Below are 26,863 nucleotides of genomic sequence, written 5' to 3'. Positions count from 1 at the left end.
AGGGCTTCCCCAAACTTGGTCTTTCTCAGGGGAAGCAGCCACAGCCAGACCTGACCCTGTTTCAAGGGATGTCTCACCAGGAATAGGTCCAAAAATGTCATTCTGTCACTGAACCCCCAACTCTGCCAACAAACTCAAGACAGAGGGACTCTAGCAGTGACTGCCTGTAATTGTGTTGTCTTTGGGGTGACTAGTGGTTTGAACACGTCAGTGTTTAAAAAGAGTTCTTTAGTGTAATTCACATGTGAACATGATCTTGTCCACATGATCCTCGAGGAGAGATGTTCCATGGATATCCAACACATTATCCTTAATAAAGATGCAAAGACTGGCTCCAGCCAGCTACGACTAGAACCAATGAAATTCACCTAAAGAGCAGACCAGTTCAACATGCTTGATTGAGAAAAGGAAACCATGAGGGAAGTATGGCGAAGACTGACCATTTAGCCCCTGTGGCACAAGGCCCAGCCCTGCCTGGAGACATCCTTCACATCACCTGGAACTAAGTTGGGGTTGCTCTCCCATGGCTTCCTCCCCCTCCAAACAAACCCCGGCATAGCACTTGCTGGTAGAACTGCTCATGCCAGACAGTCAACAAAGAATGGACGAAGGTGCAGTCTGGCTGCTCCCACCTAGCGCAATAGCCACAGTGAAAAGACTTCCAGAAGGAAATATCACCACAGTCACCACGGCAGAGCCACACGTGGCTAGGAGCACAGCATCCAGGGTGATGTCCAGGGCTCCCTTACCCAGGGTCTTCCTGGACTCACCTGCTCTCCGGCGTTCAGGGAACCTGGTTTTCCAATGAAAGGAATGCTTCCGTCATCATCCACTTTCTACAAGTCTCCACTGCTAAGGATGCAGTTGAAGCTGATCTTTGTGCTTCAACCAGACTTCTGCTCTACCTCCAGCACCACCTCCTGTGCCACCTCCTGCATCACCTCCAGCGCCTCCACCTCCAGCACCAAGACTCAGTTTCCACTGACTTCCTATAATGACTCAAGGTATTCCACGCATCCTCCATCTCACTCAGCAGCACCAGGGTCTGCAAGGCGGCATAGGTGTGATTTTGTTTACAAAAGCAGCAACTGGGTTTGGGGCAAAGAGAGAAAACATCCCAGAGAAATACACTGTCAATATGGACAGTGGGACCGGCGAAGGTACCCAAGGACCTGCAACGTGCTTTTAGCAGGCAGTTTACCAAGGTGTCATTTAGACACAGAGTAAAACAAACCTGCCCTGTTAACTGGACAATGAACATGGTTGTCCAACCACCATAACGAGGTTGCACATTTGTCTTTTTTTGTTTTGTTTTTTAAGAAGGGTTTCTGTGTAGCTTTGGACTTTATCCTGGAACTAGCTCTTGTAGGTGGGCTGGCCTTGAACTCAGAGATCCACCTGCCTCTACCCCCCTGGGAGCTGGGATTAAAGGAGTGCACCATCACTGCCCAGCAGGAAGTCGGGCATTTCTAGCATTCATGACACCTATTGTATTATGTCCTGTGGGCCCCCCATCCCCTAGAGCAGCCCTGGTGCCTACAGCACTGATTCTCGAGCCTGCCTCCTCTCACTTGGCATCCTGTGAACTGGTAGAGGCCATTAGAACCACTTTAGTTTCAGCCTTTCACCTTCTTATTGGAGAGACGGAACACATGCTCTGGTGCACCTTTGCTGTGGAGATGCAGAGAGACTCAACAGCCGAGGTTCGGGAATAGGGCAAGCCCCCACCTCAGTTTTCCCAGAGCTAAGGAGTTTCCTGAGAGGTGGGGTTCCAGGGGGCAAGACCAACAAGTCCTAGGCAAACCAGAATGGCTGGTCACTTGGACCTAAGAAAGCCAGCTCCAAGGGTAGACTGCCCCCCTGTCGTGGGGGTTCCTTCTGGGGCACAGCTGAGACCGCTCTCCAGCTAGCAGCTGGCTCTGTTTCTCTGATTTAATGCTGAGCAGAAGCTACTTTGCCGTTTGCTAGTGCTGACATTCCACGCAAGCGCACGGCCCTCCAGCAGGCCCATAGCTGGCCTGCAGTCCCTAGGAAGCCTTAGGGCGGAGGAAAACCTGAGCCCTAAGGCTTCTGTCACCTTGCCCTCACCTCTCTCCCAGAGAGACCCCTGACATCAGGTGCCCTGCCTCACCCTACAGTCCAGAGCAACGCTGACTCCACCCACATGTCTGCGCATTATGCGTTATTCTCCATACCCTCCACTTGGCCGAGTTTGAGCTTAGTTTATTTGGAGACTGAGTAGAGAGAAAATGAGAGTCTACTGACAGAACATTAGCAAGGCGCTCCAAGCTCCTGTTGGAATCTGTAGGTCTCCCCTGCTTAAACTCACTGAGTTAGCAGAGAAAATCAGGCAGGCCCAGGGCACAAGCGGAGGAGACAGCGAGTCCTGTCAATCATTCCTGCTGGCCTAGAAGGGATGCAGACTGTGCCTCTGAGGACCCGCACACATCTCCAGGGCAGAACCACACCACAGAGGAGTCAGATACCACTGTCTGTTCCCCTGATTAAACACGGCACCATCTTTGGCAAAGCATTTACCAGTGGTTCTTGGGTTATTCCACCTGGGAGTGGGTTAGTGGTCAGTAGCTTACTCATTCCAAAACAAGACCCAGGAAGATTGCTTGACTTGCCCAAGGTCGCACGGGATGTTAGTGGCAAAAGGCAGATTAGAAGCTCCAGCCCCTGTGCGCCTGGGCCAGAGGCTGGCTCCGTGGTGTCCCCTAGCCCTCCATCCACAGCATGGGCTGAGCCAGGTCTGCATCCCCGGGAGCCTGGAGGCCGGCTGGGCTGCTGCAGAGGGCACAGACAGGCTCATACTCACAAGCAGAGACCTGCAGGATCCTTCTCTGCACCATCAGACAGCAACACCCCTGTGCTGGAACAGACAGAGAAAGGGCTCAAGTCGCTGCAGCCAAGGACAGCAGGGGCACTTCCTTCCCCGCTTCCAGAATCTGACTCAAAGATTTAGCTTCATTTCTTTTCCTGAACCAGGTCTGCTCTCAAGAAGCAAGGCTCGAGACAATCTGTGCTCTAAGAGGACACTCAAGTATCCATTTGTCCTTACTGTGTGCCTGGGGAGGGGCCAAGGGCTGGGCTTGGACTCTCAGAAGGCAGAGACAAAGTCCCTATCCCGACTGAGGTTAGCCTAGCAGGGAAAAATAGATCTGCATATAATTATAAGACCAAGTGACATCAATTCAGGACAACGTTGTGTGCCTACCAAGTGTCATGGAAGCCATGATGGCTTTGTAGAAGACAGCCATGAGGCTGAGTCCTAAAGACAGAGTGGAGTTTAACTCAGCAGCTGACCTCTTCCTGGCATAAAGATGCTGACAAGCATTTCCAGAAGTGTTTTCTAGATACATTCTTCAGCAGGAATTCTTCTTTTACAAACTCAGCCCGTCACAGCCCGCCACTGACCCTCTGAACTGCCGCTTACCCTCTACGGACTCAGGAGCCCTGCCTCACACACGGGACTGACTCATGCTCTCTCTCAAACCCTAGTACTGGCCTGAACTCTCTTTGGAGACACAGTGACATGTGAGTTCTTCAGAAATGAATTCCTTCCATACTTGACAGCATTCTCTTTCCCACTAAGCCCGCGACTCCCCGTCTCCCGACAGGAAATCAGTTTTATTTATAAGAATCGCAATCCTAAACTGACCTTTGCTGGCAGCCACATCCCCCCTTCCTCCCTCACTTCACTCCCTTCCCAAACACATTCTCCCCCTGAAGAGTCCTCCGTGACCACAGCAGTGAGCCTGGACAGTCACATAAGGGACACATAAGGTTTCTAGATGGGGAAACGGAGGCCTGGAAAGATCAGCGACAGGCCCAAGGAAGCACACAGCATGTAGGTCATGGGTTCCAGGCTGCTGTGTTCTCCACTCTGTCACCATGCTTTCTCTTCTGGTGGCAGCCACAGTGCCCTTTTCCCTAGCTTGGGGACAGATGCCTCTGGAGGAGCATTTCCTGTCATTAAAGGGGTTTGGAGGAAAACCCACACAGCTTTCTCATCTTTGAAGCTTCCTGGCCCATCCTGGCTCTTTAATTGCGCTGGAAGCAGCCCAGTTCCCAGGGCTTCTACACCATCAGGAGAGGGGAAGGGCCCAAAGCCGAATTCCTGGCTCCTGGCTCCTGGGCACCAACATGACCTCAACTGCTTTCTGGGTTAGACCATTTCACTGCCAGGCTCCCACACTAAGAGCTTCAAAGTCAGGTGTGCCCGGGGTCAAGTACAATAAGCAAACTCGAGCAGAGGCCTGCAGAGCATGGAGACTTGGACATGCTCACACACCTCTGTCCACAGCCTACACTAGCTGAAGGCGAATCGCGTCCTATTTCTGCAGGCATCAGAATGCACACTGGAATAACAGGGGAGCGTCCACCCTATCTCTCCCCATGCTCACTTCCATTTTCCAGGTTGAGGGTGTGTGTTGACTTCTAGGCAGCCCAAGTTCTGCGGCCTTGGAATCAGCCAACCCGAGACCCACAGCACTGGGGTGGGGTAGGGATATGCTATGTTGTTGATGGCGTGTACTGTGTATTTCAATCTACAACAGTTGCAACTGTAGTTAAGTGCATAGTGGTTTCTTTGCCATGATCTCCTAAACACTACGATAGAGAAGCTACCCACTTTGTAACCTACAGATGAAGAGAAGCAGTTGAGAGGATGTTGTGCCTCATACACAAGTCTTTAAGGATTTGAGCATCATCAGATCTTAGTACCCCTAAAAGTAGTTCTTCTGAGGAGCAAACATATGTCTCCTCCCACCCACCCGTGTGTGTGTGTGTGTGTGTGTATGTGTGTAGGCCAAAGGCTATCAAGTAATCTTCCTCACTTGCTCTCCACCTTAATTTTTTAGAAATTAGTCCCCTGGGGACTTGGAGCTTGCCGATGCAGCTACATGGCTAGCCAGCACACACCACCATATCTGGTTGTTCACACAGGTGCCAGGGTTATGAATCGGGTCCTCACGCTTGCACGGCGACCATCTCTCCGACCTACTCCTCCCAGTTTTCTGTTTTGATGTTTCTTTTTTTAAGGAAATATGATTTTCAACTTTGGATTACATTAGGATCACCTGGAGATCTTTGAAAACGGCAGTGCCCATCCCACACTCTAGACATTTAAATCTGAACGTCTGGTGGGGCTTTTCCCCCTTTACCTTCCCATGCCCCACACATAAACCCTAACCCAGCTGAGGTTGAGAACCACTGCTTCTAGGTCACACATCAGCAAGGAAAAGCTGAGCTCTTGGGCATGGAGAAAAGATCATTTCTGGAGGGGAACTGTAAGTTATCATCCGCTTGATTTCCCTTATCTAGTATTTTCTTTCCAGACCGTCCCTGACCACAGCTCTCAAGACACGTTGTTCCCTGCTCCACAGTTCCCTTCTACCTCTGGGCCACAACATCACCTAAGGAAGCAGTGAGCAGACTGAAAAAACCAAAGGCTGAGGAGAAGAAAAAGTCACCCCCACAACCATTATAGATGGTATTACTCCCTTCTAAAATGAAGTCTACATCTCAGCCTGGCCAGTTCACATCCAAGTGTGATGCAACTTCAGGAAGCTTCGGCATGAGGTTCCAAGTGTAATCCACAGATAGTAGGTCAGTCACATTTGGCCCTGGACCCACTCGCCAGCTGGGAGAGCAATAGGAACCAGGATCCTTGACTGCATGGGGTGAGGTCAGCCAATGGGCTCATGCACAGTGATACAGGATGCTCTTAGGAACGTCATGAATATATAAACACTCAGGGATGGGGGCCGTTTCAAGGCACCCTGTAGGACTTGGCACTGAATCTTGGACACTTGTCGGGGTCTCACTGCTTATACAGCGCCAAAGAGGTTACATGAGAGGCACAGCTACTTTACCGACACTTTACAGCAATTCTCTGAACAGAAGACACACACACACACCTATGTCCCTATGGGAAGGGACCCTCACTCCCTTTCACACCCCTGGCCTTTTCAGAACAGCCTTGTCCCTATGGTAAGAGACCCTCACACCCTTCCACACCCCTGGCCTTTGCTTGAGAAAGCCAGGGGTATCTAGCAGAAGGGGTTGGAAAGAACTGGAAAAAACACCTATAAGGTGTTTTTGTTTGTTTGTTTTGTTTTGTTTTTTAGTACTAAGCACAGGACGATGTTTCAGCCATCCCTAAGCTCCCTCAAGACAACCGAAAGTTAACCCAGGGCCTAGAACTACAAGCTACTTTAGAGAGGAGGCACAGTGGACAACGGTGAGGCTGTGGACAGAGAGAACATTCCTCCTGCCATGACCGCTTCCTAAGCTTTTGAATCAGAGAAAACACTTTTGGACTCTGAAGACAATGGTGAGCAATTCTACCTATGTGGGAAAGAGAGCTTGAAATTGGGAATTTTGAAATATAAAATCTTTTAAATTTAAAAAATGTCAGATACCGTCAGAATTCTTCAGTTTTATCTAAGTTCCAAGAGCCCAGATACATCTTGTTTTTCTATTTAACTTTATCATTTAAACCACTATACCTATTTATTCTGTAACTATTCAGTCTTACCTTTAGAATATGGCGCGCGCGCGCGTGTGTGTGGTGTGTGTGTGTGTGTGTGTGTGTGTGTGTGCCGGAGCTCAAACCCAGGGCCCTGCCCATGCCAGGCAGGTCTCTTAAGACTGGGCTACATCACAAACCTTACAAAAACATGTACATTCTCCAGTGTCTGAGCAGCAAGAGTAACCTGGTCCCAGCCAGGTTCCGGGTTTACCAGCTATGAAGCTTAGCACTCGTTTTTGCAGAGGAGAGTTTGCATTCACTGAGTTCCCAAAGCAGTACTCATGGCCTCTCCTGAGAACAGACGCTGCAACTCACCGGGGAGAAGATCCCCACGTTCTTCCCAGAAAAATGAGCAGATAGCAGCGGCATGACATCAGTGAGATTTGAGCTCATTTCTCCCCGGAGGCGAACTGAAGAGGGTGGGGGGGGGGAGTGGTCTCCCTGGCAATCCAGGTGATCCTCAAATCTACCGAATTAGCGATCTCTAGTGCACACATCTGCATCCAAAACATAAACACTGACACCAAGTTCCCTTGAGTCAGCTGAAAGCCCCTAACTAAACCTGGTGGGGGATGAGATTTTCAGTTCCCAGGAAAGACAAATAAAGCAGATTTTAACCTTCCAAGAGCCAATTCAGAAACTATTTACACAAAAACCTGCGGATGAACCCTGGGCCAACATCTGCCCACCTGTCGCTTGTTAACTTAAATCAGTTTGCTGCTCGGGCTAAGAAGTAGCTTGCATCTTGGATCCTCCATTTGGAGTCAACATCTCCTTCAGCTTCGCAATCCGGGGAGCTGAAGGGGCCTTGAAAGTCTGTATTTCCAGTCAGCACCCACGGCCTCAGCCACCAACCCACTTCCCGCACTCTCCCCCCCCCCCCCCAAGAGGTTCCCTCCTTAAGGGCGGAGGCCCAGGGTGGAGGCGGGAGCAGAACCCTGACATTTCACCAGGAGAGGGGCTGTGGCCTCCAGTGTTTGAGACCTCATAAGGGCAATTTCTGCCTTTCACGAACAAAACTGACCAGAGTCAATCAGAACTTAGATGAGACCACCCGGCTAGTTGGGAGAGGGGCTCTAGTGAAAAGACACGAAAAGAAACCTGTTTGCTAAGTGATTTCTCCTGGCGCCTTCCCCCGCCCCACCGATCTTAGTGCCTAGACCCATTTACTGGTGAGTCTTGGCGGTTATCTCATTCCCCACTAATGATCCTGGTGAGAAAACGCAAAAGGAAAGCCAAAAGACGTTACTTGCTTAGGGAACTGGTCTGTCCGCGCAGGTCCCCTTATGTGAGTTCCATAAATAAGAAACCACAGAGGGCGAGATTCCTTGGGAATCTGAGCGGTCGCGTTACTACCCTCCCAGGGGAAACAAATTTAGAAGCCGCAGGTTTACCGTCAACAACCCCTGAAAAAAGTGTCAGTGCAAGAGGCTTTTCCCAGAGGAAGGCATGTGGGGGCGCACCGAAATATCCGCTTCGGGGGCAGCACCTTGAACCCGCTTTTCAAAGGACCTACTATCCGAGGCTTCTGGACTCCAGCCCCGGGGCTCCAAAACCCTTCGGGCATATCCGGGCCGGCCCGCCCACCAGGGTTTGGCCAAGATCCCTGGCCAGAGTCAAATCCAAGCTCGCTCAGCTGCCAGGACGCCTACAGGCGCTCCACCTGCTGGGCAGCCCAGTGGGCTCTCAACCCATACCCTATGCAGCTTGGGGGTGCAGGGTCCGCAAGGGGTTCGGACAGGCACGGTTACCAAGTGTTGGAGAGTCGGACCTAGCCAAGAACAGAACAGCACGCCACCCCACGACATGAGGAGCTTTCTTTACCACCCGACAAGTCTTTACTAGGAATCTGCAAGCAGCCCCTCTGCAGGGTAGCACCCATAAAAAGGACCTTACAACTCGCCCTTCTGCCCTCAGCAGCCCTCACTGTTGAGACCTTACTCGGGCCCCCTCGACTGTAGACATCTTTTCCCAAGGCAAACTGGGGGGTGGGGTGACAGGATGACTCCAGACACACCTTCGGTTCTCCAACAGGTGAAAAGCCTCACCTTGACTTCCACGCAGAGACCCCAGGCGCCCAGAAAGATCAAAAGGCGCGGGCCGCGTTCTATGCCTTGGAGCCCACCTCCTGGCCCATGGCGCCTTGGTCGTTTCCTCTTGGGTTGCTGTTCTTTGGGTTAAACACCTAAGTCCGAGCGACAAGCCCCCTCCCTCTTTCCCGGAGAAAGTAGGTGCGCCCCAGTCCTCACCTTTGTAGCGCTCCATCCCGGTCACGGCTTGCGCTCTCGGCGCTGCGAACCGCTCCGCACAGCGCCCACAGCGCCCTCAGCGCTGGGTTCCGAGCCCCAGCTGCGTGTTGGCCCCTCCCAGTGAGGTCACGCTCGCCGCCCGACCTCCCGGAGTGGCCGCCGCGCCCCCAGCCCTACGATCCGGTCTCCACCCAGGCGCGTCGCCCTCGACCGCACCTGGGATCTCCGCAGCCGGTCCGGACAGTGGGCGCTCGCCTCCTCGCGCACCCGGCCCTGTGCTCCCCGCCCCGGCTGCGGATCACTTCCTCCAAATCGGCCTGAGGGCGGCGGCGCGAAGACGAAAGACTAGGGTGTCCTCAAAGCCTGGGGGAGGCTACGGGAGCAGCAAGCGCCCGCCTGTCTTCACCAAGATCTGACTTCTCAAGTGCAGCGACTGCGAACTCAATGCCGAGAGGAGGAGACTGAGGGACAGCGAGGAGGTGGAGAAGGACCTAGAGCGCCTCCTGCTTGACCCCTCGAGCCCGTGTGCTCACGTCCTGGGCCCTCCAGGGTGAGTCCCTTGAGCACCGCTGCGAGCCTTCACCTGGCGCTCGCTCTCGGTCCTCCTGGCCCAGTGCACCTGTGGATCGCGCACGCTTGACGGCACAGGAAACTTCTACCTGCAGCCCACTCCCAGGTTTTGGGGGCGTCTGTAGACAAGGCTTTCCTGGAAAGGACTAGAGAGTCTGGAGCTTCCGCGACAAGCCTGGACTTCTGAAAAGATGGCACCTGTCTAAGGTACACGCGTCTGCCTCTGCATCACCTCCACCTAGGAACCATTTACATCCTTCTCCAGTCCTTCTCGCTCCTCAATTCTCCCAAAGCCCCACGCTTTCCTTTAAACTTGTGGGTTTTCACTTTTGAAAACGTGCTGTGTGCAGGATGCTTGGTTTCTTGACAAGTTTCCCAACTTCCTGGAAGAAATACTTAGGGAAGGTTTGTTGTTCTTTTCTGAGAGACTTCTTCATGCTTCCTTGGAGCAGCAGACCTCCTGCCCCAACCATCTGCGCAAATTCTTTTCCTGGTTACAAGGGCAGCTCACAGGGACAGAGCCCGCCTGGCCAGCCAGGAGCCTTGCTCAGGGCTGCAAAGCCTTTCAGTTTGTGATAACAGGTCACTGTCTCCCTCCTGTAGGAGAAGGAACAAGGTTTTTTTTGGGGGCGGGGGCGCTAGCCCAAAATCACATGGCTTCAAAAGTGCTGCAAAGGAAGGAATGCCAGGGTTGCCTACTTCCAAGTTTATGTGTGTAGGTCAGAAACCTCCATATGCTACCTGCACACAACACACACACACACACACATTCACACACACACACACACACACACACACACACACACACACACACACACTGGTGGCAAGAATGTTGATGTCCCAGGAAATCTTGGCAGGAAATGGTGTTCAGTTGGCCTGCCCAGTGGGCCTTGAACAGGGTCAACCAGAGGGGGCCCCTCCCTTTGGTATTTTCCTCCCTCCGTTTCTCGCTCTTGCAAATGGCCCTTTGGAGCTCATTCCCAGTGGAGCCCTGGGTTTTCTTTGAAGCCTCAAGTCTGTGGTCATTGGTCACTTTTGCTAGATGTCTGCCCTGCCTGATAAAATCAGGTGAGCAGGTACAGGCCCAATTCAGCAGAGCCTGTTTGAGCTAACCTCCTTACGGGAAGGTGGAAAAGGCCTGGCGCTGGCTGACAGCCCTAGGGTTAAAGGGTCTCCACTCTGCACAGGAGAGCACAAAGAAGTGCTTGTCTCTAAACCCGTTATTTCTTCCCTGAATCCTCTCCACACACACACACACACACACACACACACACACAGAGTTGGAAATGTAGTTCAAGTCCATCTAAAACTGTAATTCACAATGCTGTTCTGGAACAAAACTGAAAGGCAGGAATCATTGACGGGAATTTCGGGCAGCCTTCCTTGTCCTCACCCGGGCACGGTTTCATCTCTCCATGAATCCCCTACTCTTGGCAACTTCCACAAAGAGAAAGTCACTGAGTTTCTGTCAGACTCCTGAACCCAAGACCCTGAACCCTATATCAAGCCCCACGGTCATGTGGTGTGCTAACCGAGGCAGCTTTGGGGGGCAGCATATACACCTCGGACACACTAGAAAAGAAAACCAGGGCAGGTGCTGAGGGGACAGAGTCTCACCAGGCTACTCAGAATGACCTGATGTTTCGAAACCAAGAACTAAATATCTCTGGAATTTCCCATCTAACCTTTTCAGATCCCAGCTGAAAAAAACAAGACGGTTCAAAATGAAACTGTAAGCGAAGGAGTCCTGCTGTGAGTCCTACGCCAGTTCTGCAGGGATGTCTTGTCTCGTGTTCGAGACAGTCTCAGGGGACCAGGCTGGTCTGTACTTACCAAGAAGCCAGGATAGCCTAATTCCTGATCCTCCTGCCTCTGCCTCCTAAGTGCTATGACACCATGCACAGCCAGGAGCCAGGCTTCTCCAGCTGAGGGACCCAGGAGGGCGTGTTCAATGGAAGGTGTTGCTTTACAAACCTCATCCTTAGTGCACACATGACTTCCTCTCTGCTCTCAGTCACTTTACTGCGGCACCTATGACACTGGCTCCCCCAGGCTGCCTCATGGGCCGCGACTCCTCACATCTTTGTTCTTAACTTCATCTCTACTCGTTCACAGCTGCTCAGAAACCACCCCTCTTGAAGCTGGAGAGATGGCTTGGCAAATTAGAACACTGGCTGCCCCTTCAGAGTGCCGGGTTCAACTCCCAGCACCACAGGGCGGTTCACAACCATCTGTAACTCCAACTCTGGGGGATCTGACGCCCTCTTCTGGTGTCTGCAGGCACTGCATGCATATCGTGTACAGACATACAGGCAAGGTACCCATACAACATAAAAAAATTTAAATGATTAAAATGAAAATTTTAACACCCCCCCCCTTTCTGAGGAGTCTCTGCTTCTCCATCCTCACCCTCTCCTCAGCCCAGGCCTCCTCTGTGGTCCTTTCAGGAAGGCTGACCCCACTCACTACACATCTTCCTGCACCTTAAAAATGATTTCTGTGTATGTTCCTGTCCACTGGAGGCCAGAAGAATCCCCCGAAGCTGGAGCTAAAAGCTGTTCTGAAGTTCCAGGCATGGTGCCACGGTCTCCAAGGACAGCCACACTTTCAGCCCCTGGGCCATCCCTCCAGACTCCCGGCACATGCTCCAGCCACACTTGGATGACAGTCTAGATTGATAAACATCCAAGGGAACGATTTAAAAAAGGAGGAATGATTTCTTTGTCTCCTGGTTTCGGGGACGACAGTGTCGTGGCTGGCTGCGTTGCGCCTGAGCTGAAGGGTGTGCTAGGATAGAACCGCTGACTTTGGTGAGCCTAGGGAGTGGGGAGAGACAAGGGACGGGGCAGGAACGAGGTGTGGACCTCTTTCTACCAAGGAGGCCCCTCCTGCCCCCTCACTGCTTCCTAGGAACATCACCGTGTTATGATGGGGGGTTGCTAATCCGCTGATTATGTCAGAACCTTCATGGTCCAGTCACCTGCCAGAGACTGGCTGCTCCAGCTGGGACCAGGCCCTCTGCACGTGAGTTTGGATTTGGGGTGGCAGTTCAGATGCAAACCTAAACAATGAATAGATGAATGGATATTCAGATTTTTTTCCCTATAAAAGAAAAAAATAAAAAAACAAAATGTCTTTGCTGGTTGGCTTGAGACAGCAGGTGCCAGGTCTGCTGGGACCAGGGCTTTTTGGAGGCTGTGTCATTTGAACCAAGACGTAGAAGAATGAGTGGATTGTTGCTTTTATATTGTTTTCTTTAGACTGGGGAGGTGGCTCAGTGAGTAAGACAGTTCCTGTTCAACTATGAGGTTGTGAGCTCAAATCTCCGGAACCCATGTAAATGCAGGCATGGGGGCACACATCTGAAATCATGGTGCTCTTATGGCAAGAGGCAAGACACGCAAGTCCCCAGAAGCTAGAGGGCCAGACATTGAGGCACAAGAAGAGGCTGGCAACACGGAGGCCCTGTCTTCATCAAGGTGGCAGGCTGGGATTGACCAGCAAGGGTATCCCCTGAGCCCCATGCAAGCTGACCCACAACTCACACACACCCACCCCTATTCAAGACTCAGCAGCTAATGGGGCACAAAACGAACATCTCTTGAATCTGCCCGGCTGACCCAGCAGCATCCTTTATGTTCCACTATGAGGAACACTGGCTGGGGGCCGCATCTTACGTTACATTTGAGGTTAGAAGTGTGCGATAGACACGCCTATGGATGAAGTCTCTAGCCAGTCTGTCTAAAGCACTCTAAAATAAACAAATATTTGATTCACAGAAAGCAAAACCTGAGAGGGAGAAGAGGAAGTGGGGAGAAGGGGGAAGCTAGAGGAAGGGCTCCCCACATCCTATGAGTTTGGTGACTTAATGAGAAAAGAAAGACCGGCTCAGGCCAGCCTGTGGATGTCCGGGTGATGTCACCTCCACCTTCCCTCAGGTGTGACCGAGTCACAGACCGAGGAACTTGGGTGAGTGTGGTGGCTCCCAGCTCTACCCCTTAAAACCTTCAGAGTTCAGAAAACCCCCTCTGCCCCACATGACTTCATCTATGCAAATGCAGCACTTGGTCTTTGCTAATTCCCTTATGAGATCTGCATGCAGTAACAACCCCACAGGCCTAAGCAGTGGACGAGCCAAGAGCTTCTGATGTCGGTCTGGGCAGTAGAGATTGGAGGACATCTCTATTCCTGCCTCACGCTGCTCACAGAGGCCACAATGCCAGGAATGAGACATGTGTTGCAGTTACAATGTGGGTCCAGGGCTCACAGCTGAGCACCTCACCCCACCACCCCCAAGCTGTAGACCTGCAGACCAGCAAGGTTTCTTATCCTGACTCTATGTACACAGTTGCATCCTCTAGGAACTCTCTGGGTACCAGGTGAGCCTCACCCTTATGTTTCTACTCTGCTAAGTTTATTCTAAACTTTGGATTCTGAGATGCTACCTGCATACCCCAGAAGAGATCAAACCTGACCCACCGTCCGTTTTGTTCTCTAGAGACCACACACTCAGCACACAGTGACTCCGCAGTCACCAGGAGTCTCAATTGGGCCTTCTCCAGTCCCATGAGCTGGGGACGGGGAGAGGACAATTTCCGCAGGACTCAGCCCACCCAAATCAGAGGTTCTCTAACTCCATGGACAGGGGCTTTTTTCTCTGTCTGTGTATATCCCTTTTTTTGTTTCCTGCCCACCTCCCTGTTCCCAGCTTCCCTTTCTCTACTGTGACCTCCACAGTCCAAACATTTCAGTGCTGCTTGGAAACTTGAGACCAAGGACAGACCCACCCATGAGACATGACTTTTAAGAGAGCGAGAATCCAGAAGCTACATAGTGCCTGTTCAAGGGTTCCGGCATGGATTCGCTTTCTCTGTGTGGCTGCCTCTGTGGTTGCTCTCCTGCTTTTCCTGCTCCTCCAGCTTCTCCTCCTCCAGCTCCTCTCCTCCTTTTGCCCCTCCTGCTGCTGCTCCTCCTCCTCCAGTTCCTCCTCCCGCTCTTCCAGCTCCTCCTGCTCCCTTTGCTCCTCCCTGTGACTACTAAGACTGTCTTTTCCCATAGGAATCTCCAGCAGAAAAGCAAGCAGACCAGACCTGGCAGCCCACAGGTAAATCTCCAGACAAGGAGCCAGAGAGGAGTCCTTCCTTCACATCAGGAAGCTTCCTTGTTGGTGGAGCAGTACCTTCCAGAGTTGGCAGAGCCCTGGAGCTCTGACCCTTCAGACTCCGCCCACAGCCTTGTCTTTCCCCAGTTCTTCTAAAAGGGTTAAAGATGGAGAGGCTTTGATATTCTGACAGACTCCGTCAAGATTCAGTTCTCATTTAATGGCAAAAAGTGAAGACTGACATCTTAGGTCCACTCCTCCAGACAGGGTGTAGAGCCGTGGGAACAGGGACTGCATAGAAGCTCTGGCATTGGGTTTATTGGTCTGCCATAAGCCCGCAGCTTTCACACTGACTCATCCACTTCTCCACAACAGGGGCTTCCCCAGCCTGCTGCCAACCCAGTGTGGTATACCTAGGCCTCCTGGGTCTGCCTGCATGCCAAACCAGGCCAGCACAACTCCGCTCCCTTAGAGTGATCTAGCTTCCAAGTGTCCCGCTGTGGGGTTTCAGAACACCACCCTCCTAGTACGTAGGCTGGACCTGGTTCCTGCTTCTCCCAGCTCCTGAGACCCCCATTTTGCATGGTTAAAGTCATGAATGGGGTGGAATTTCACATCAACCATCCCCTAAAGACATTGATGGGCTGATAAATGGAATTGGGAAGACTCTACCAGCCAACCCAAATCTTAATATATATATATATATATATATATATATATATATATATATATATATACACATATACAGTATGAGTGAACCCCTCCTCCCCTCCTCCCCTTGGAGGAGCAGAGAGGAGCTGGGTAGAGGACACGGGAAGGTGCAGGGTGTGCAGCACTGCAGTCCTGCACTAAGATGCTTCTGTAGCACATCTACATGCAGCTCACCACACCCCACTGCCTGCTCTTGGGCTCTCAGCCTGTGTCATGTACAAGGTGGGAAAGAGTGCCGAGAGGCCCATGAGCAGCAATGGTAGAACCGAGGCTTGGTTCTATACCAATGATACCAGGGTCTTAACTCTCTCCTCCAAGGCTGGGAAAGATGCTATATCTGGCCAAGTCCAACTCCTGCTCTGCTCACAGGCAGCCTCGGAAGCCCCAATACCAGGTTCTTCACTGCGGCCACAGTTCACCACATGACAACTACCCACAGGCCACTGTGGACTGAGGGAGTAATGAGGTGAGCTTCTTCCTCAGGCCACTGTGGACTGAGGGAGCAATGAGGTGAGCTTCTTCCTAAAGCGATCCTGTCTCTAAGAACAGAAGCTGGATCTTGTGCTAGGTGTGGTGGTGCATGTGGAATCCTAGCAGCTGGGAGGCTGCGACAGAATGCCCTGGATTTCAAGGGCAGCCTGGGCTGTGGAGTGACACCCTGTCTTTAAAAACAATGGGTCTTGAGGAAAGGTAGTGAAGTATTACAGTGTATAAATACATATTTATCTTACTGGAGCATCTCCGTGTATATATGGCATTAAAGTGTCATGGAGGCATAATTAGATAAAATATGTAAAAGGACGACTGAGAGGAGGCAATGATAGACACAACACTGAGAAACACTGGAACACAGGCTCAGAGTTTAGTTTCAAAATCTTCCTTCTGTCTTTTTCTCCCTGGGTGACCTTGAATGACTTAACATTTTTCTGTTTCCCTAGTGGGATGAGAGCAAGGTGATCCCCACCTCCTGGTTTGTGGTAAGGACCGCATGGTGAGGACAAGGAGAGCATTTGGCACTGCAGTTGACGGCAGGTGTTAGATGCCTTGATTCTGAGATCCCTGAAAGAAAGCAAGTGTTCCACCTCTGTGATAACGCCTTAAGAACTGACGGCCCTGGGGGGGGGGGGTCTGAATAGGGCCGGTCCCCAGAGGCTCATTATGGGATGCTTGGTTATCAGGGAGTCCCAGTGTGTCGCTGGGATGGGCTTTGAGCTTTCAAAAGTCCAAGCCAGGCCCAGGGTTGCTCTCTTCCCACTGCCTGCTGACGTGGATGTAGAATTCCCAGCTCCTTCTCCAGGGCTTTGTCTGCCTGTGTGCCACCTTGCTCCCTGTCTTGATGACAATGAGACAAGCCCCAGTCAAGTGTTTTTCTTTCTAAGAGTTGCCGTGATCATGGTGTCCTTCACAGCTAAGCCGCATCTGGGGGGTGAAACCCCGGCTCCTGGTTCTCTCAACAAGCATCTTGCTAGCAAGGACCCGGTTAGTGCAGAGCACTGGATTCATTGGGCCCCTCCTGCAGCCTCTAGCTGCCACCAAACCCCTCTCAGGGGTCACCCTCTGCCTGCAGCTAAGTGTAGTGCTAGGGACTTGTTGGATAATTACTTGTTGATTTGCATCCTGTGAGGGTTGGGGGTAAGAAAACTGTAACCTACAAAGCCAGAGCTTCTCAACCTTAGCATGGTGCACCGCACTCTGGGGATCGTCTGGGAATCATGCTGAAGTGCAGATCCTAACTCAGCAAGTCTGGGATAGGACAGAGATTTTGCATTTCTGACAAGCTCCCAAGGGAGGGAGCCGATGTGACTGATCTTCTATTTAGGGAGCCAAGTAGTGTATAAACTGCCCTTTCCCCTAGTTAGCAAGGAGGAAATGCTACTTTCCTCGCTCTGCCCATGGCTGCACATTGTTTTGTCATCTTACAGGGCCCACATTTGAATGTCTGAGTTTCATGCTAGAAAAATCCCACAACAAACCCTTTAAGGCTTGTAACCCGGAGTTACACCAGTCTGTGAGTTTCTGTGACACTGACCACATTACCAAGAACGTGTTCAGTTGTGTTTGTTGGTCTCCCTGAGCTGGAAGGAGACTGAGTAAGAGAGCAATGGAGAGCAGCTCCTAACTTCCCGTTGGACACAGCCTCAGGCAGCCACACTTGCTCCTGGCAGAAACGACCAAGAGAATATAAATGGGATCTTCCACAGAGGAGCCCTGGCAGCTCAGGATATCTGACACCAGGTCCTACAACCAAACAGCATGTGGGACCCCGTTCTGTCACTCAAAGTGAGTCTTCTGATAATTCTAGAAATGTTTGTGGATGATCTCCAAGCAGAAGGGTTCAGGGTGTGGGGTGCAAAGCCAAAAAGCGGGTCTCAAATAGCAAGAAGCGACAACTTAGTTCTACTAATGCATTCGAGTAGCAAAAGAAATAGCAAAGAGGCAGCCATTCAGACAGTTCAGAGAATGCAGCCATTGGCATGTTCAGCTTGTGTAGTTGTTCTTTGAGGAGCCCTCTGGACTCTGGTCCTATCTCACTCAGATCCACTGCCTCATTCAGACAACCAAGGACACTAACATGGAGGACGCATTGGAATCTGTGGTCTAAGGTGCTCACGAAACAGCTTGGTTGGTAAAGTGCTTGTCACCCAAGCACAAGGGCCTGAGTCTGGATCTCTAGAATGCGTGAGAGAGCCGCAGCCCAAACCTGGAATCGTTGCACTGGGAAGGCAGAGACAAAAAGGATTCTTGAGGTTTGCTGGCTAGCAAGGCTAGCCAAACTGAGGAGTGTCAGGTTCAATGAGAGACCCTTTCTCAAAAAGCAAGATGGAGGCATTAGGGCTAGCAGCATGGCTCAGTGGCTCAAAGAACTCACAGCACTGGCAAAGGACCAAGGTTGGCTCCCAGGACCCACTTGACAGCTTACAGCCATCTTTACCTCCAGTTTCAGAGGATCCGACCCCCTCTGCAGGCACCGAGCATGCTCATGGTGTGCTTGCACACATGCAAACAAACATTCATACACACAAAACAAAAATAAGTAAGTCTTAGTAATACAATAATCGAGGAAGACACTTTGGCCCCCCCCCCCCCCCCCCGTGCATACACATGCATATGCACAGCCCTCCAGCACAGAGTGTCTGTTCTGTAGCTGACAGGTGGGCTCCTCCCAGGAGGGATGTGGAAGTGAGATAGCCCAGGGAAGCCAGAAGAAAGGTTTCCTCAAGCAGAGCTCAGGTCTCGATTCAGGTAAGGCCTCAGATGGTGAAGGTGGTGATATTTTGTTTGTGATCTAACACAGAAAGCTTGCCTGACAATCAGAGTGTGGAGTGAGCCACTAGCTAGCCATAGAGGCCAGGCAGTGGTGGCACACACCTTTAATCCCAGCTCCCTGGAGACAGAGGCAAATGGATCTCTGTGAGTTCATGGCCACCCTGGGCTACACGAGATTGATCAGTCTAAAAGAGAGTCAGAGCCAGGTGGTGATGGCTCACACCTTTAATCCCAGTACTTGGGAGTCACACATCTTTAATCCCAGCACTAAGGATGTAGACACAGGAAGGGATATGGCTGGGCAGAGAGAGGAATATAAGGCAGGAGGAGACAGGAACCCAAAGCATTCAGTCTGAGGACTTGTAGAGACAGGATACCCCATTCAGTCTGAGGATTTTATAGAGGTAAGAACTAGTGGCTGCCTGCTGTTTCTCTTATCTTTCAGCTTTCATTGCCAACATCTGACTCCAGGTTTTTATTATTAAGACCAATTATAATTTGAGCTACAGGTGAGGGCAGAGTATCTGGGCTAGAGATCACGGGTCCATCATTAAAGATACAAGTACCACAGGGCACGTGTCTTTCTTAATGAAATAAGCAAAATGTGGAAATGCAATACTGATCTCTTGACCTGTTATGAGGATTCCACAGATAAATAATTTATTCATTAGAGTGTACTCTGACAACAGCTTCGTAGTTATCTCAGTAAATAAGAACTATTATACATATGGTAGTCACGTCACGCTCCCTGTTCCTTCCACAAGGCCTTATCCCCTGACTCTGTAGATTTTCCCGCCTTTGAAATGTCCTGGAAGTGGAATCAGACACTGCTCCATCATCTTCCATGGTGGTTTCTTTCACTTAGCACAGTATTTTCAAGGTCACCCATGCCATACCACACTCCAGCACTTCACATTTAAATACTGACTCTGCTGCATGGATAGTCCCCCACTTCATTGTCATGTTGAGGAGACTATAACTGTGAGTATCCATGCATGTGTTAAGTGTAAATATGTTCTGTTTCTAATGGGTCCTCTGTGTAGTTTTGCCGTGCATCCAGTTGGGCTTCCTGTGGTCTAACTCTTGTTCGTATTATATTGAACTCATGATTTTACCACCCCAAATCTGTTCCTTCTCTAGTGCACACCAGCAATCTCATCACCTTCCCTGCTTCAGAAACGCATGAAGATCCATTCTTCTGTAGCCATATCCAGTCCAGTGGCCACTAAAATAGGAGCATTCCCCAGAGAAGGCGTCGCTGATGGTCAAGAACCAATCCTTACACAATTGCGCCGCTCTGTTTGTACTTGGGAGATTATGAGCTTCACTTCTGTTTGTCCACTATTCTATCTCAAGAGCTGAGCACAGCGCCTAGTTTACAGCAAGGCTTGCAAGCCTCTTAAGACTAGATAATTGGCTACATATAAGGTTTCCCGTTAGAATGTCTCCCAGCCCCAAGTTCGGTAGGATTGATGATATAATTTTTTTAAATGGAACTGCTTTTCTTTTTTACTTTATTTTTAATTTGGGTATTATTTACATAGAGCACCGTTCATCCTTTGTGGTCCACAGTACTGAGAGTTTGGGGATATGTATATATCCATGCGGTCACCACCATCATTAAGGTACAGAATAACTAACTCATCACCTTTGACACTTCCCTGTTCCTCTCTGTAGTCTCCACTCTAGCCCTCGTCCGAGATAAGAAGTCTTCTGATTCTACAGCTTTCCTTTCCCAACGTGTCAGACCAGTGGGATCAGGCACTGCGGAGCCTTTCTGATTTAGCCTTTTCTCCCTCAACATAATACATTGGGGATACGTGCATGATATTGCAATAGCTCGTTCCTTCTTACTGATGAGTTAAATCCCATTGTACAAGTGCAGACAGTGAGAGACTTAGGAGCACTCAATCCCTAGTGAGATGTCGTCACCAAACCCACCCCTCCTCTCAAGACTTGGGGATCTCTACTGAAGAGGAGGTAACAAAGACTGTGAGAGCCAGACAGGATGGAGGATGCCAGGGAAACATGACTGCTACACATATGAACCCATGGGGACTATAGCAGCACTCACAGACCTGCACAGGTTCAAGCCAGACGGGGGCACAGCACTGAAAACGGAAAGTGGATTTGGGTCCCACCTCTAACCAAAAGCTATTTGCAGTTAATACCCACGGGCAAAGGAATAATCTATTTTATTCGATGGCAGAGAGACTTTTCCATGCCTGTAGAAGCTTGACCCTGCAGGCTCAGAAAGCCCACCTATCCCTAGCCGCGCAGAGACCACTCCTGACTCTGTCTACAAACCAACACAGAGTGGCCCCGAAACTGAGCACCGTTCAGCTCCCCCACAACCTGACAAGTTGGGGTAACAGTAAACAAGGATCCAAGCAATTGCACATAAAGGCAGGACCAGATAGAGATCCACAGGAAAGTCACCGGTGTAAAGAATTAAGAGGAAGCTTGTTTCTGAACTGCTTTTAGACATTGTGTGGTGGGAAGGATTCCTGGATCAGCAGCAAAGAAAGAGCAGGGCCATGGAGAACAAACGGCAGACCTAGGGCCTCTGGGAACACTCGAGAAGGATGCCCCAGGATTACAGGGGACTTAGGTGCTGCCTTGAGGTCTTACCCACGTTACTGAGCAAACAGGAAGCCACATCTCAAGGACAATGTCACCTCATAACCTCTGTCAAGATCTCAAAGAACTCCAAAGCTTTGACAGAACATTTTGTCTCAGACTGGAAGGAATCTGGTGGGTTTCCTTCTTCTGTTTAGATTAGAAAGATTTGGGAAATGAACAGTACGTAGGTTTGAACTTAGACATTTTCTGGGATCAGAAAGTCTCAGTTGAATAAACTCCGTAACCTTGGCACTTTGTATAACTTAAAAGTAACTAATTATAGAAAAATGGGAAAGGTAGGATCTCGACTCTAAATCTCAAACATAGCTCTAGTGATGAACAATTGATACCAACCGTTCTCACTCCCGCTCTGGAGCGGGACTGGGGAGTGACTGTTGCTAACTCCCTAAAGTGATTGCATCCCTAGAAAAGACAGGCTGTGTGCCCTACTCTGTGGCAAGCAGGAGAGCAACGCTAGACGGTGTACAGTGAAAGGAACCTCACCGGCATCCCTCAGAAGGGATTGCTAGGCTGGGCTTACCGTGTTCTGTGTCTCAGGGACAGGAGCAGAGGAGATGCTACAGAGCTGGCGCTTTTCCTGCAAGAAGCTGGGCCCTACACGCTTCTCTCACCTCCTGCTTCTCCGTTTTAAATGGAGTCAGTGCCCTAACTGACAAATTGACCCACGAGCAAGCACATACTGATGGACTCTCCTCCAGTCCAGGTCCTTGTGTGGCAATGGTAGTTTTTATCATTGGGATTCTCCATAGCAGAGCTCCGGCAGCCAGTTGGAATAATGTCTCCCATGAGATGAGTCCACGTGTGGCATCTGGCCTCGTGCATAGGGGCGATAGCATTGGCAAAGTCTAGCAGAGACTTAGGGTACGTGGACTGCAACGGACCAGCTTTACTCCTGACCCCACATGGCATGGCTAACTATCAGAACCACCTGGAAGTTTCTAAATTTTGTTATATGGTACAGCTTGCCAGCTCCCAGCCAGACCTCCCAAATCCAAACCTCCTCTTGGAATGAAGCATGAGATTTGCAGTTAGGTCCCTCCTATGACTACGCCCCTTCGAGACAGGATCTCATGTAGCCCACAATGGCTTATATAGGCAAGGACCTGAGTTTCTGCTCGTCTCTACCTCCTTAGTGCTAGGATTACACTATACACTATATATATTACATTATATTAGTGCCACCATGTCCAGCTGTTGGGGGCAGTGAGCCCCCAGACCCTGAATTTCTTGTAATCCCCTGATCTGAGTGCCTACAGCTGCTCTGAGCACGAGACCTTCAGGAGTTCCTGATGGCAGGAGAGTGGTTTCTGGTGGGTTTGGCTGGGGCGTGGCTATCTCTATCTGCCCCTGAACACAATAAAGGGGGCATTCTTGGGGAATTCAAGGATGACCCGTGTCGCTGTCCCTCTGTCTGTGTGTGTCTGTGTATTTTAACCTCCAGCCCTTTGCCCGAAGCTCGCGAACTGGGTGCCAGCGCACCGAGCACAGACACGGGGGTGCGGTGCACGGCATCCATCTTATGCAGTACTGAAGATCAAACCCAAGGCTTCACACATGCTAAGCAAGGACCCTAGTAACTGAGCTATATACACTAATCTCTCGGGGCCTCATCTGAATTTCTGCAAGCAAGAAAACCCTCCCCTGTGACCTGTGGGGTTGCAGCACCTACCCATATCATGTATAAGGATTAGAGGCCACGAGTCTGCAAGAGCTGTGTTCTATTGTTGTCAAGAGAAACCACGATCACAACAACTCTTATAAAGGAAAACATTTCATCAGGGCTGACTTACAGTTTCAGAGGTTCAGTCCATTATCGTCATGGCAGGGAGCATGGGGACAAGCAAGCAGACATGGTGCTAGAGAAGGAGCTGAGAGTTCTACATTCAGGTCTGCAGTCAGCAGGAAGAGAGAGTCACTGGGCTTGCATTGGGCTCTTAAAACCTCAAAGCCCACCCCAGGCACACCTTCCCCTAACAAGGCCACACCCACCCTAATAAGGTCACACCTCCTAGTTCTTTCAAATAGTGCCACTTTCTGATGACCAAGCATTCAAATCTGTGAGCCTATGGGCTATTCCTATCCAAACTGCCACAAACCGTTTCCTACTGTGCTTTCTATTGCTGTGATAAACCCTACAACCAAAAATAACGCAGGGAGGAAAGGGGCAAGCTGGCTCTTGTCTCTGTCACAGTCGAAGGAATGCAGGGCCGGAATCTGGAGGCAGGAGCAGATCTGAGCCCATGGAGGAACACTGCTTACGGGCTTTCTTCCGTGGCTTGCTCAGCCTGCTTCCTCATTCAGCCCAGCCCCACTTGCTCAGGTGTGACCCATTTATATCAATTAGCTATCAAGAAAGCGCGCTGTACCCACAGGCTCACACGCTGATGGAGGAGGCAGTTCTTGTTGACACCAGGTTTCAGTCTTTTCTTTCTCCCAGCGTGGGATTAGTGTTTGGGGTCTATTGTTTGACCAGTCCAATTCTCAGATTGGGGGCACCAGTGTCTCTCTAGAATACCTTATGCCCTGCAAGGCCAGTCATGGTTTTAGTTTTCAACAGTACGCAGTACCTCATGAGGAAGAGAATAACAATTTTGAAACCGTAATTATTTATTTTTCTGCTCCTGGGGTTTGGACCTAGGACCTCATGCATGCTGGTCAGGCCCTCTACCACTAAGCTTCATTATCCTCAGCTGGTTTTTTATTTTTTCACCAGAGACACTGGCTGAGTCCTGTTTATCTAATGCAACACTTTTACTTCCTCATTAAGCCATGTGTGTTTCAGGACAATGGCAGGAACGAAGGGACTGATGATTTCTGTGCCAGCTGCCCAGGGTAGAACAAAATATTATTCATGGGCAGGCTCTGCCTTGCTGGCATTTGCTTTGAAAACGATATTCTTTGGCAATCTCTTGGGAATGATGCTGTGCTGTGGCAATCCCAGAGAGCTGCGGAGGCCTGGGGATGACATGCTCTGCGCTTCTAATCCCAGCACTCAGGAGGCAGAGGCAGGTAAACCTCTAAATTCAAGGCCAGCCTTGTCTACATAGCAAGTTCCTGGCTAGCCATGGTTACAGTGAGACACAGAAACAGCAGAAATGCTATTCAGACTAGAGGGGTCAGGGTGGGTTTAGAATCCTACTGCCAAACCCTTGAGTGTGCTGGGTTTACTCTTCTCAGACAAACTGGCATAATCCACATAGAGGATCCAGGTTAGCCGCTGGCACTCCATAGGACCCTCCCCCTCCCGCCCCTACAAATGTTACCTGCTGGTATCATCCAAGATTCACTAGCCTGCATCCCATGAACTGGAGTCTCAACAGGTCTAGGTGGGTCTGGAAGCTTCTGGAAGGCTCTGGGCTGCCACTAGATCCCATTGAAATGTTATTGAAGGGGCAACCCTACACCCTGCTGGGCCCAAGCAGAACCAGACTCTATTTTGGGGAAGAGGGGTTCCCAAGCCAGATTTTCTTTTTACTGATGGGAAGAGCTGGGTTAAAAGGTGTGTGTGTGTGTGTGTGTGGTGTGTGTGCATACGTGCACACAACTCGAAGTGAGCGTTTGCAGCAGCAGCAGGGAACAGCACAAATAAATACAGAAAAATCCCCTCCTCCAGGGCCTGCTATTGTGCTTGGGACAATGGCAGACTCTGGAGAGCAGTTTTACCCACTGAGAGTGAAAAGGAAAATAAATGTGGTCATAGGACACTGTTATCTGTCTCTGCGAGCTCTGGTGCACCCTGAATTCTGCAGTAGAATAGAGGCAGTTTCCTTAGAGTCTGGGTGTCAGATGGGAAGAGGGGGAATTGGGGTGTGGTTCTCAACTTGGGGCTCTGTAGCTCTGGTCACTGCTCCTCAGCCACACAGGGCTTCCCCAAAAGTTGCCAGCCCCAGAATCCCCACCCTTCCTTGTTGCTTCCTTGCCCACAATGGACCTTATCCAGCCGAGCAGGGCTGGTGGCCACACCCAGGCAAGGCTGGCTGACTCTGGAAGGAGCGTGGGAGAGGAGCCCTGTCCAGCAATGGGCAGGAGGGGCTGAGTAGGCTGGTAGGGTTTTTTTTTTAGACTGTTGGAAAATTTCAAACATGCATTTAATGTGTTTTGATCAAATCTACAGCTATTCTCCCTACTCAGATTCCTACCTCCCACCGCTTTCCCCTCCCATCTTCATGGGTTGTGTTCTTTTTCTTTTCTGTTGAACCCACTGGGTTTCGGATCACTGGTGCACAGTTCGCCTCTTAGGATCCATCCCCTGCCAATAGCTCCTCAAGTGGGCGTGGGGCTTTGCGAGCACCTCCCCATCTATGCTGGGCTTTTAGCTGGCACGGTGTTGGCTAAGACTTATGAATGTCGACCTAGCTGCTGTGAATTTACGTGTGTAAGAGAGCTGTCAGGTCTGGTAGCTTTCTCGAGATGAGGAAATCTCCAAACACTTGAGCTGCTAAAGGGAGCCACACAGTCGTAAAGACCTTTGGTAACTCACCACCTTCTCCCATGGCGGTGTTTTCTAGCATCCTTGAAGAGGGAAGCAATTCCGGGTGCCTGCCCTTTGCAGTCTGCTGCCCTGGCTGGGCATCTCTTGGGATGGCTGCGCAGAGGGGGCACTTCAGACTAGAGAGGCGGGGCTCCAGACTAGAGAGGCTGGCCTTTAGGCCTAAATCCCTGTCAACCATCCCATGATACTGAGTAAGACACAAGCTTCTTGGGTCTTTTTCCTTCTCTAAAAGGGAAGTGGTGTAAGAATCAGCCCAAGAGCACAGAATAAGCTCGGGTCAGGGCTGGAGTGGGTAGCCAGCCTTTACTACACAGCAGTCAGTCTTTGTAGTAACAAATTCAATGTCTGAGGTCTTTCTCATGCCAGGTCTTGTTTTACTTTGAAGCAGGTATTATTAACGATTACTCCCCTTTTATAGAAATGGAAATAGAGACTTAGCGAAGTTAAGCAGATCTTCATTAGCTATGCAGCCAATAATTAGTGGAGCCAGAACTCAGACCCAAGCTGTTGGATGCTACACCCAGCATTTAGCTATGTGATGTGTTCCTGTTCTCGCTAATAACTAGGAGTCTGTCTTAGTGAACTACTGCACAAGTGTCTAAGAGGTGGTGGGCCTGCTCTAACGACCGGATCTTCCTATTCAGACCGGAGGGAGGAGAAAGCTTACAACAGAAATGGAAATCCTCAAAAGGACCATCTTCAGTTCATCCGGGCATGCTCAGAAAAGACTGCCCCAGCTGAACCCACGTGGAGCAAGATAACTGCTGATTTTCCCTCACAGAAAGAGGGTCAGGAAGGTCTTGGGACCCTCCTCCAGACATCTGGTCACTCATGCTAACCAGCTGCGTGCAATTTTGCCTTAATTGCAGGTAGCCTCAGGGAGAGACCAGAGTAGATAGATGTGGGGGGTGGGGGGAGAGGGGGGACTAGAGAGGTGAATCCACCTATGTGGCCATGGGGAACCACCTTCATGCTGTGTGCAGACCTTCCTCATGTGTGGCTATTTCAAGGTCAGTCATAATCCTCCCTATAACCTTACCCATTGCTCTATATGCCTAATAAACTCTCAGGTTTCCCAGAGTGAACCTGGTGGACTCGCACCTCGGTGTGTCACTGGTAACTCGGAAGGAAGGGTAGGCTTCGTTTCCATCTCCCCTAGGAAAAGATTTTGGCCACATCCACACCCGTGGGAGACCCTCATGTTCCCTGCCATCCCTCACATGGCGTATCTCAGTGCCTTCACCATCCCGCCATATGTCCACTTTCAACGTACCTGGGAAGACAATGAGACT

General features: G+C 50.6%; 1 protein-coding gene and 1 long non-coding RNA gene across 5 annotated transcripts in view; one reads left to right on the top strand and one right to left on the bottom strand.

The window, feature by feature from the left end:
* Positions 1 to 9,622, bottom strand: part of Afap1l2 (actin filament associated protein 1 like 2) — a 102,440-nt gene extending 92,818 nt beyond the window's left edge. Inside the window, exons 1-2 of one of the 4 annotated variants that reach the window (XM_050147604.1) lie at positions 8,788 to 9,622; positions 2,822 to 2,875 (exon numbers count right to left, since the gene is read on the bottom strand). In XM_050147604.1, the coding sequence (XP_050003561.1) occupies positions 2,822 to 2,875; positions 8,788 to 8,803 (70 nt within the window). In that variant the 5' untranslated portion in view covers positions 8,804 to 9,622. The remainder of the gene's footprint in view (positions 1 to 2,821; positions 2,876 to 8,787) is intronic. The other 3 variants (XM_050147582.1, XM_050147592.1, XM_050147597.1) reach the window with 3 other exon arrangements.
* Positions 9,623 to 9,817: 195 nt separating this feature from the next.
* On the top strand, positions 9,818 to 23,105 carry LOC126504993 (uncharacterized). The gene is made up of 4 exons (XR_007592775.1): positions 9,818 to 14,461; positions 15,488 to 15,635; positions 15,680 to 20,416; positions 20,451 to 23,105. It is a non-coding gene; the product is annotated as an uncharacterized lncRNA (long non-coding RNA).
* Positions 23,106 to 26,863: the final 3,758 nt, after the last annotated feature.

The sequence above is a fragment of the Alexandromys fortis genome, unplaced genomic scaffold, assembly GCF_014885135.2.
Source record: "Alexandromys fortis isolate MF-2015 unplaced genomic scaffold, M_Fortis_MF-2015_v1.1 scaffold_16, whole genome shotgun sequence".
Lineage (NCBI taxonomy): Eukaryota > Metazoa > Chordata > Mammalia > Rodentia > Cricetidae > Alexandromys > Alexandromys fortis.
Note: the sequence above shows the minus strand (reverse complement) of the source record. Positions and strands in the feature narration are given on the sequence as shown.